We start from the raw sequence: 11,009 nt of genomic DNA on the forward strand, positions 1-11,009 counted from the left end.
TGGCAAGGCAAGATCATTCAAGTCAGGGGCAAGCCCTTTAGATTAAAGTAAGGCTTTTTTCCCCTCAGTTGTGGTGAGGTTTTAGACAAGTTTGCACACACTTTCAAATTAGTTTTATTCATGGTAGCTTTTCCCATGCAACCCCATGCCCATAAACCTCTGATGTTCTCACACCCAGTCCCCCCCTCAAGCAAGTTTGACAGTCACAAATGATTTCTGTGGAGAAAAGGCATTTATTTCTATCTCCGTGGTGTGACACACTCTGACAGGGATGCCCACAGCAGTGGTGAGGAACGTTGACAGCGTGCAGGCCAATTCATGAATTAAAGGCATTTCAAGGCTCAGAGCAGGTTGAGTAGCCCAGGGGAGCTGAGGCCTCGCTCACCAGGCGTTGAGGAGTCGGAGGGGCCATGCCAGCGCCCACGGGGAGGACGGGAGCAGCAAGAAGTGTGCCAGGAGCCCGGCCACCGCCAGGCCCACCAGGAGCCACAGCAGCCGGGCACTGGCGTACAGCGGCCCCAACCTGTGTGGGGAAACGTCCCCGTTAGCCCCAGCAGGATGGGTTTGGGCACCACAGGGCAGCACCTGAGGGGATGAGCAGCCCACACAGGGGTGGTGGTGGTATGGGGAATGCACGGGGTTGGGTTTGGGTGCTTGCAGCCCCAGCTGGGTACTCACCGTCCCTGCGCAGCCAGCGCGTAGCCATGGAAGTAGCGGAAGCGGGTGTAGAGGTACAGCACCCCACAGGCTGCCGCCGTCCCTGCAGGGACACCAGGGATGGAACTGCCCCAAAATGTTCATGGAACACAGTACAATGGGACTCGGGCACCAGGAGTTCAAATGGGGTTTCTTTCCTCACTTTCTTTGAGGGATGAGCTGCCCCATCCACACACAGCCCAAGTGCTTTCTCCTTGCCTCTGGACTCAGGTTTCCAGTGCTCACCTCAATCCTTCCTCATGCTTTTGCTGCAGGTGAATCCCCTGCACCCACCCCACATCACTGAGAGGCTGGGTTTTGGTTATTTACTGACAGGGCAACTCATTAGGAAGCTGTAGCCGCTGAAACCGAGCAGCGCACCACTCCTGGCCCCGGCCTGACTTTTCCAAGGAAAACACCACAGGGCTTGGCTGGGCCCTAGTGAAGGAGCAGGGGCTGCTGCTGCCACCACAGGAACATCTCCACCAAATAGCATGCCAGAGGCAGAGCGCTCCGCAGTCCATCCCATTGAATCCCTTCAGGGCAAGGGGGAGCTTTGCTTTCCCTGAGCAACTGCTTCTTGGTGCAGAGAGGGCACCACTGAGTCACACTGGGATTTATATTGGGATTTGTCCATCTGCACATTCTTTTTTGTTTGCTTGGTTGTTTTATTTCCCCTTACCTTGATGGAAGAAGATCCCAGCAACCCAGAGGAGCGAGATGAAGATCGGGAAGTACTCGGAGCAATTCACCCTGTGAGAAGTGGAGGGGAGTTAACCCGGCACCTGCACACATCAGAGACAGAGGCGAGCTTCATGTACACACCAGAGCAGGCTGCAGGAGAGACCCCTGGCACCATGGTGCTGTTCCAGGAGAAGGGCACAGCTGGGGCCATGCAGGCACTTGCTGCCTCTCCTGGAGGAGAAGCCAGGCAAGAAGGGACTGCTGGGTGCTGGGAGCTGCCGCTGTGAGAGATGATGCCTTTCTGCTTCTTAATTTTTTTTCTACTTTTTACAGTGTCCTAAGCAATCTAATCTTGAATTTGGCCAAGAAGTCACTGAGTCTCAGGGAATGGAGCCAGACTGGGAGCTGGAAAGTCTGAAGAAACCTACACTGCAAATGTAGTTAGAGCCTGAGCAAGAGGAGGCTGCCAGCTTTCCATAAGTAATAAATCAATACCTCCCACACACACACTTTTTTTTTGGAAGATATAAAAACAAATTATCCATTTGCATCCTTTTCCACAGGGAAAAGAATGGAGGAAAAAAAATGAAGAAATACACTAGGAAGAAATACCTTCTCCAGCCCCAGTTCTGAGGTCACCTCCACCACAGACTGTAATGGAGCTTCTCAGCATTCCTTTAAAAGCCACACCGGCGGCTACCCAGCTAGAAGAGACTGATGCCTCCCACACAGGTTGGCCTTTCAGTACATCACAAAAGGCCCAAGCGAGTGTTTTTGCCACTCCACAAATGTTTCCTGCCTGCTGGCAGGGAAATGCATCAGCTTTGTTCAGAATTTACCGCCGTGCTCAAACTATCACTGAAAGCCACTCTAGCCAATTCCTTTCAGCTGCTTACGAAACAGCACGACTGAGATGAAAGATGGGAGCTGGTGCTTGCTGGAAGCTGAAGGGATCTGTAAACGTTTCCAGTTTAGCCCCAGCATTTCTCACTCCATAGAAACAGAGGAAAAAGAAACAGCCCTCAGCATGGGCCCACAAGTGCTGACTTTCACAGTACAAGGACTTAAAAAAAAAAATAAATAAAGTAAGAAAAGAAAAAAAAAAGGTCCTCATAGCTGGTTCTGCCAGCAGGATCCTTTGCTTCAATTCAACAGCAAAAACATGCAAGCAAACATCAGGTTATTAATATAGCTTCAGCTATTCTCATTTTGGAGCCAACATTAATATTAAACTTAATGATTGTAATGCATTGATGCTCAACACCTCTTCCATACAGCCATTAATTTTTAATTTGGCTGCCTCTCATGAGAGCAGAATGAAGATTGTCATGGACAGAAACACTCCAGCCGAAGTGCTGAAAACAAAAACCAGCACAAGCAAGGCACTTGCTCGCTGCTTTGGCTGTCATAATTCTACATCTGCATGCAAAGCATGAAAGAAAGTCTAGTATCAGCACAAATAAGTGAAAAAGTGACTTTGGTCTTTCCTGGTAGTCACATTTGACTCAAGTCATATCTAGATGCAGTCACCATGAACAAATCAAAATCTTACTGAGCCCTGAAGATCCGCTCGAATTCAGGGTGACCTGCTGTCTCTGGAGGAGAGATCTTGAACTTCCGCCGAGCATAGATCACTTGCAGCGTAAAATAGGCTAAAAAAAAAAAAAAAAAAAAAAAAAGAATAACACACAAAAGGTAACAGTCTGGCAGTGTTTTGTTTAGCCAAGCTTTATCTGGTTTGGAATCAAGCAAGCGGTAAGAGGAAAATGGCCAGTACCACCAGGTTCACAGTCCAGGGCTGTCACACCTGACTGGAAATAAGAGTGCCATTACCTCCTGCTCGAACTGGATGTAAATCCAGATTTGGTTAGCCACACAGAGCATGTGTGGCACAGAGCTGATGTGCTGGAGGGCACTTTGCATAGCATCACACCCAGCCTGGCCCTGCAGGAAGGCCAGCACATGGACTCCCCCCGTCCAGCCCATCACAGAGCTATTCTTCTTATGTTTTATCTTGCACTCTGGATTTAGGACATTAGTACACCCTCAGCCAGTCTCACAGGAACATATAACACTTCCAGAGAGGCACAAATCTTTTGTACAAGGATGGCACCCCAGTACAGAGCAGCACCCAAGCCAGGAAGCACTGGGCTATCATTAGGTCAACTAGAGATGCTCATAATCATGGCATTATAAGGCAATGGGGCAATTATTTCTTCCTTTTCATTCCTGCAGGGTAGCCCCAAACCAGGAGGCAGTTTGAGGAGTTTAAGCACTGCCAACTACCACGGTGAGCCTGCACCAAACACAGGCCAAGGTATCATCGTGGTGTCTGCTACATCGCTCCTTTGTGCATTTGTTGGGGATGTCAAAAGTCACTTCACAATGATGAAAAGTTGTTAACATGAAGATTTGGACCATTCCACTATTTGATGGATGTTATTCTCACAGGGGCTTGTTATGTTTCAAGTATTATTTTTTTTAGGTGCACTACTACATTTTGCTTTTATGGAAATTGAGGATTTTCATATAGGAGAAAATTAAATTATAAAAACAATTACTTTGGTGGCTGAGGCAGCATGCTGCTAAGCAAGTCACTTGGATTAGCAAGGTCCTGATGTAGCATACACTAACAGGGCACTGCAAAGACAGACAAGGAGTCTGCAAGGACTTTGCTGTGGACTGTCTTATTCTAAGAAAGAGGATAAAACAGAGCAGCAGGATAGAGAGAGGAAAGTAGAGACAGATGTTGCAAGATTAAGGATGAGAGATCCATGCACGCCTGCAGAAAAGCACTGGAACATATGTAGAGGAAAAGGGAATGAGAAATGTAAATAACCTGATGCTATGAGACCTGAGTATTAAACAACCTATTATCCATTTCAGGATATGCACGTTCCAGTGTCTTCCACACAGCATGCGATGGCACAGCTGGGGCTGGAGAGGAAGGCAGAAGAAACAAAGACACTTCCCCACCCCCCGATTTGTTTGCAGCATCTTGATAATGGCTGTGGGTGAGGATATCACCCTGCCTCTGCTCAACACCATATCCGCCCTGCAGACCAGAAAGGGCTGCAGCAGTGCACAGCCTGCGAGTCAGCGGTGGCTGGCAGAGCGCTGATAAACGATTATGGAAGTGTGATCCATCTCGTTACCTCTTCCCATCAGACAAGCACACCTCTCCTACACAGATATTTCATGCTTTCAGGTCTTATCCCAGACTCCTCCCAGGGAATGCAGCAAGGTAAAGGTACTGCACCCCATGCAGCTCTGCCAAGGCTTAACGGAGCATTCTTCAGACCCACGAGCTCTTTAGGAATTATTTTAAGCCCAAACTCTCCATCAGTTCTATGCTTAACGTCTTGTTTGAGTATTTGTCCCTGTAGACAAGCAATTCCTGCAAGATCCCTTATGCTTGGAGATGGATAACACATAGAATACCCAAGAGGAGTGAGAGCATTTTGGAGCATGGCTGGCTGTCTTCCAAATCTGGTGTATGGTGGAGTGCCAGGATGAAGATTCACCCTCCAAAAGCAGCAATCCTCAGAATGAGGTGCTGAAAAACCACATCACACAAAACCTCTCAGAAGGGACTAATAGGGAAGAGCGATCAATCTGCTCTGCAGAACCCTTCAGACAGGCTTTCCATGGCACGTGTCTTCAAATTAAACCCCTCTGTGGATTCCCAAGTGGCTCCTAGGGGCTGAGCTCTCCCTTCACATTATTCCCACTGAGGAACATCAGCAGGAGCTCCGTTCTCTATTTGATTATGTCCACAAACTTGTCTAACCTTATTATGGCTGATATCTCTATCACATTTGAATGATCCTGGCAAACAAGCTCTATGGGGACTGACAGACGGTGACATTGCATAAGCTTTATTTCCTTTGAAGCCATACTAAAAAGGGAAAAAAAGAACTAAGCCTGGCAAGCAGCGTTCTGATCCCAGACACAGCGCTCAGCCCAGGGCCAGAGCACACACTGATGGAGCGCTGCGCTCAGAGCTTTGCTAAATTGATCCTAACTAAATTAAAAAGGGGAAAATTAATTAGAAGAATGTGGAAACAGTGTGCTCTCAGAAAAAAAAATGAGGGAGGAAAAACAACAAATCGACCAGTCCTTTACTAAGCCCAGCTATTAAATTAAGTCTCCTACGTAACCTGTGACAGAAGAGCATTTGTATGTATCATGCGTGTCACTGTTCCACTTCTCTGCCTTCTCAAAATCGATCTCAGATCTGTAATCCACATACAGAATAGCCTTGCAGAAGAAGCAGGGGAAGCTCCCGCACAGCTCTGCATCGAGGTGATGTTAGCACACACATTTCTTACTGCAGAGAGGAAGGAAAGGAACCCTCTTAGTTTGTAATTGCTCCCTGGCTTCCCAAGCAGAGACCATAAGTTAGGCTACTTTGTCCAACCTAATATAGGTGGAAGGTGCTGTGCTTGTTATTTGTCCGCTGACTTCGCACCGATCCGTGGTTTGCATAGTGTGGAAGTGTGAAGTGCCAAGGGCTGCAACCTTTCTTAAGGTTCTCGTAAAACAAATGTATTTGAGAGGAAGCTGCTATTTAGGGGTCAGCTGCCAAGTAAATTGTTTGAGGAAAATTACTGATAGTTCAGAAATTGTGAACTCCTTTCTTCAAGCAGCATGTTCGTGTTTTAGATAGTGCTTGTCCTAAGAGATGTAGCACCTGACAGCTAAATCAGGCTGCTCAGAGAATCGGAGAATCGTATCCAACCCTCTGTGAGCAAAGAGGTGCAACAGCTCTAAGATAAATGCATTCAGTAACAAAAAACAACAGCAGAAAAACATCCACCTTTCCACATAGAAAGGAACAAAAGGGGGGCACCGTCCCCAGGGCAGGGTGGGTACCCCCCTCCTGCAGCCCCAGGGCCACTTTTGCCCCCAGCTAAAGCCACGGCACAGACAGAGCCCTGCAGCACTGCTGAGATAGGAGCAGCTCGGGCTGTTGCTTTCTGAGCAGGCTGAAATGGACACGTCCACTTCAACTAAGAAGATTCACTCAGAGTTTCTTTGAGGATGTTCGCATCTATTTCTAACCAAAAGGGCTTGCGTTAGTTTCCGAATTACTGTGTGGCATCAGCTCGTCTTGTCATCTGCTCAGGGTATGACCTGGACACCTAACAGTATTGCTCACAGAGAAGGAGCCCATGTGCACAGGATGCTCTTTGCACACACATCTGATAAGGGCTCGCACGCTGACCTCTTCAACAGTGAGCCAGCCCACCTTTAGTTTGGGCTCCTACCTCCAACCCATCCAAACTACAAGTTATCTGCTGAAAATCCATCACAAAATAATTCAAACATTCAATTGCTCCAATTGTTCTACGTTTAAAAGTAAAACTTAAGTTTTGTCTCCTTCTAGAATGCCGGCTGTGAGGTTTGCACATCATTTTGCTCCCTAATAAATAAACTTGCTCCCACGTAACACTTACACCTTGAACAGCCGAGTGATTTGCATCATTTTTCCCTGCTGGACATCAGCACCTTCCTTCCCACACAGCCTGCGAGCAAAACACAACCAAGTTCCACGTGGTTAAGCACAATTAGCTGATACCTCACCGATCCTGAGGGCATTTACCTTGCTCCAGGACTCCCAGCACCGTGACAGCGGCCAGCAGGTCTATCTCATTTCTCATGGTGCTCTCTGGAGCAGAGCAGGGATGGAGCACGAGGAGCAGGGCTGCTCGCCGCTTCCCTCTCCCACCTTCCCACTAGTGCACGCTCTACAGCGGAGCCAGCTTCTTGCCCTGCAGTGACACGTTTCCTCCACAGCCCGTTAACTCTCCCCTGGCCACAAACCTTCCCAAAGCACCCATCTGACAACCTCTGTGAGAGCCGAGTGCCCTGCACTGAGCCATGGAGCAGCACAAGTTTTGTTGCACTCAAACCGAGATTCTTGCAATTACCGATTTCGTACCCGGGTTGCTTTATCTATTACCAGCAATTGAAAGATTATGGGAAGATTGCCTGGCCTTTTACTGCTAGTTTTAAATAGTTCTAAAGCAGCTAAATTACGTGCAAGGGTACAAAAATATTAACAAGGGTTTAAAGATTCATGACTTGGCCTGCTGCTCCTATTCCAAGTACTAGAGCTGACCACATGAAAGATTTTCTAGACTTTAGCTGGAATAACTTAATTATTACTGGATTCTACATGCAGATGAGCATTCAGATGCTTAGCTTATTAAATATTAATGTAAGTTTACACAGTACAGTCCTTTTCTAACTGACTTTTTTATAGTTCTCAGGTGTTTTTAAAATTCTGCAGTACCAATATTTTTCTGGCTAAAATACAAGATAGAAGTTCTCAGTTCAGAAAGGGTGGCCAAATGGGATATAAAAATAATTACTCAAAAATATTACAATGAATTATAAATGTGAAATGTGAAGTTCAAAGAACAGCAGTATTTTATAGCCCTATATAATCTCTTCCTGGGTGACAATGGCAAAATACACATTGGCTCAAAAAGTTACAAATGTGCTTTAAAACTCAGAATATAGATAAAAGGCTACTCTGATTTTAAATACCAGCTTTAAATTTTAAATACCACTTTAAATACCAAAAAGGGGGGGGGCGGGGGGGGGGGGAGTTTCATTCATTATCAGCTAAGGTTTTCCCTTAATTTTAACTTTGTACTGAGAGAGGCTGCAGGAAAGGGCTGCGCTGCTCTCTCTGCAGACACAGGCTCACACAGTCTCAGCACAGAATTCGTGCACAGCACCAACAAGAGATGATCAGACCTGCCGCCTCCCCTGAGCAGGATGCTGCAAGTTCTTACTTCTGCTTTGGATCTTCATCTCAAAACCCCACCACGGCAGCTTATCAAGTTGAAAACTTCCAAGTCAGCTTATTCGAATATACAGTTGGTACTCTTTTGGCAAAACACATAAAATATAGCAAAACCACTACCTCTGCAAAACATGGTAAGACTTTTGACCGTGCAAGCTGCCAACAGACCCAGACTGAAGGTTATTTTTTATATTTCTGTTTAACAGGATCTGTTGGTGATCCTTGATTTTGTACAGAGTGTCAATAGAAGCCCACTTCCACTTACATCATTTCAACAAACAGTTCGGGTTTTAGAAAACACTTCCGTTATGGATTGACGCTAGCCTTAAGAAAAACAAATCAATAATAAAAAAAGATTGGTTTCTGAGCAGAGGCTGATCCCGAGCTGCTGCTGACTCTGTAAAATCTTTGGAAAAACACATACATGCACTTAACAGGATGACAGTTTGGGAAATTTGATTTCCTCAACATTGAATTCAGCAAAGTACTTTTAATGGGACAATGAATCAGAAGTTCCTACAACTTAGCAGATCCCCGCGGGCCAGGAGCAGCCCAGCTTGGTATTATTATTTACCTTCTCACTTCTGCTTCTTTACAAGCTTCTGAAGTTACACGTTTCCTCCTCCCCCAAACACAACCCAAAGGCATAAAAGAACAGGAAATACACTCAAGCAATTCAGAAAGCACCATGTGAAAACGTCTGATGGCTCTGAGATGGAGCCTTATGCACAATGGCCATACAATGAGACACCAACCCCAACTTCAATGCTTGGAGAATTGTCCTTCAACATTTAAAGCTGACTAAAATTTTTCCTACACAGGAGGATGCTTGAAATTACTGTAACCTGTAAGATGAACACAGCCTTAGCAAGAAGCTTGTCACGCTTTTCAATTTCTTCTTTATCACTATTGCTACATCTGTGGTTGTGGAGAGAGATTTGAGATGGTAGTTTAAAACTTGAGATTAGATATAAGCAGTTAAAAGGTACCCTTGACAAACAGGAAATACTACGTAATTTTTATTTGTATTTTTTGTAATTTGTATATTTTGTAATTTGAATTTGTGTGTTTGCTGTGAGTGGCATGCTTCACTTTTAAGAGAATTGCTTTGAAATGTTCAAGTAATTCATCAAGCCGTAGCTGGTTAACAAGAACACACCAACACCCTAACGCACTTCCACTGAAAGCCGACTCCTCCGGATGATGACAGAGCCACAGATTTTCACTTTGCTTCTAACCATCACATGTAAACGTCCAACTTAAGAGGCTCTGAAAAACCTATTTCAGACCTAGTAGGGTCTGAAAACCCTATTTCACTGTTACTTCCCACAGCCTCTTCGACCCACCCACTCCACGTATCGGCTTCGTGACCTTGCCAACTTTAAACCAAAATCTTCGTGTAACTCGCTGCCAGCATTTTGGTCCTTGATCAGATATATTAACTCACGCTTGCAGTTTGTGTCTCATTTCTCGGGGTGTTTTTGGTGGTTTTTGTTTTGGTTTTGTTTCAGGTTGTGTGTGCATGCACACAATCTGCCTACTTCAAACATTCTCCTGTCACAAGTCTCAAGGAAACCAACTTCAAGGCCCGTTATTTTGAGGGAATCTGAGCACACCCAGAGCTCTGGGATTTTGCACATCTGAGTAGTTAACATCTTCACTTTCAAATTTAGAAACAAGAGTGAAGCAATGCTAATAACCACCACCTCCGCAGTCACATTCTCTAGCTTAAGGCTTAAAACTGCATTAAAAAATATATAAATAAAAAGACAAAGGGCCAGAAATTGTGGTTGTAGCTTAAAGCCTTGTTTTCAGACTGCCTTCTTAAGGCCTCTTTATCCAGTCCTGGCCAAAATGGACTTTCTAAAACTGTAAGATTTGTTAAACAGAGTAGAAAAATCTGAGCTTCTGTAAGAGGCTGACCAGAGTGGTGTGTTGGGACGAAGGGACCCATCTCGGTAGGAAAACACAGAACCCCCTGCTGCTCAGCTCACACAAACATATAAAGTCACACCATGTATGTTTAATACACTAGCAAAATATTTATTTTATAATGATAAAACAGAAGTGAAGGATTTCTTTTTTGGTGTGCACCAGTAATTGTAGTAAAAGAATAAGGGGATTAATGGACTCTTTATACATTTCAATGACAAAAATTCATAAAGGTTAGCATCAAATTCAACTGTTCTCCATTTACAAGCATAAAACTTACCATAATACCCCCCAAACACATATATAAAGAATTATAGTTTTAAAATCTATAAAAAGTAAAAAATATACAGTCAGAAGATCTAACTCTTATTCAAATCTTTAATATAAAATTGTAAACATTTATTTACACAAAGGAAATGTGTATAACAAAATTTTGAGCACCCTTTTCAATTGAATTGTGGTTTTTGGAAGGCAGTGGATGTTGCACAGTGACACTCTCACCTTTCCTACCCAACCAGAACCGCAGTTTATAAATAAAGCCATGGGCGGCTGGCTAGGTACAGTTCAGGGGAGCTACATTTTATTGCTCTGAAGCTGCAGCAAATGGAAAGCCCAAGTGCATATTTAGACAGCTACATGTTAAAGGGCGTAAGGGCAAAGCCCAGCCCTGCCCATGCACCTCTTTCATCCAAACCGTGTTCTCATTTCCATTGAACTGTTTCAGTATTGTTACAGTGACACCAGATTTTTAACAGTCTGACCGCATTACGTGCACAGGGACCAAAACCAGAAGCAAGGGCTGTTTTCTTCTACCAGGCCAAATGCTGTTTGGATCCAGTTCACATACGAAGGCCAATGGGCATTATAAGCCAGTTTGCCT

At 45.0% G+C, this 11,009-nt stretch overlaps 1 protein-coding gene across 1 annotated transcript; it reads right to left on the bottom strand.

The window, feature by feature from the left end:
• Positions 1-334: 334 nt before the first annotated feature.
• Positions 335-7,043, bottom strand: LOC116494761 (leukotriene C4 synthase-like). The gene is made up of 5 exons (XM_032196824.1): positions 6,986-7,043; positions 2,933-3,032; positions 1,379-1,449; positions 679-760; positions 335-523 (listed from the first exon to the last, which is right to left on the bottom strand). Exons 1-5 carry the CDS (start codon positions 7,041-7,043, stop codon positions 382-384), a joined length of 453 nt encoding a protein of 150 aa, XP_032052715.1. The 3' UTR covers positions 335-381.
• Between the last annotated feature and the right edge of the window lie 3,966 nt (positions 7,044-11,009).

Source organism: Aythya fuligula, chromosome 14 (assembly GCF_009819795.1).
Source record: "Aythya fuligula isolate bAytFul2 chromosome 14, bAytFul2.pri, whole genome shotgun sequence".
Taxonomy (NCBI): Eukaryota; Metazoa; Chordata; class Aves; order Anseriformes; family Anatidae; genus Aythya; species Aythya fuligula.

Bases quoted from the DNA above. Each gene is read 5' to 3' on its own strand.
- LOC116494761 (XM_032196824.1), bottom strand. From the start codon at position 7,043: ATGAGAAATGAGATAGACCTGCTGGCCGCTGTCACGGTGCTGGGAGTC. The intron at 3,033-6,985 runs GTAAATGCCCTC...TTTTTTTTTTAG, and splicing joins GCTGGGAGTCCTGGAGCAAG to CCTATTTTACGCTGCAAGTG. The intron at 761-1,378 runs GTAAGGGGAAAT...GTGTCCCTGCAG, and splicing joins TGGGATCTTCTTCCATCAAG to GGACGGCGGCAGCCTGTGGG.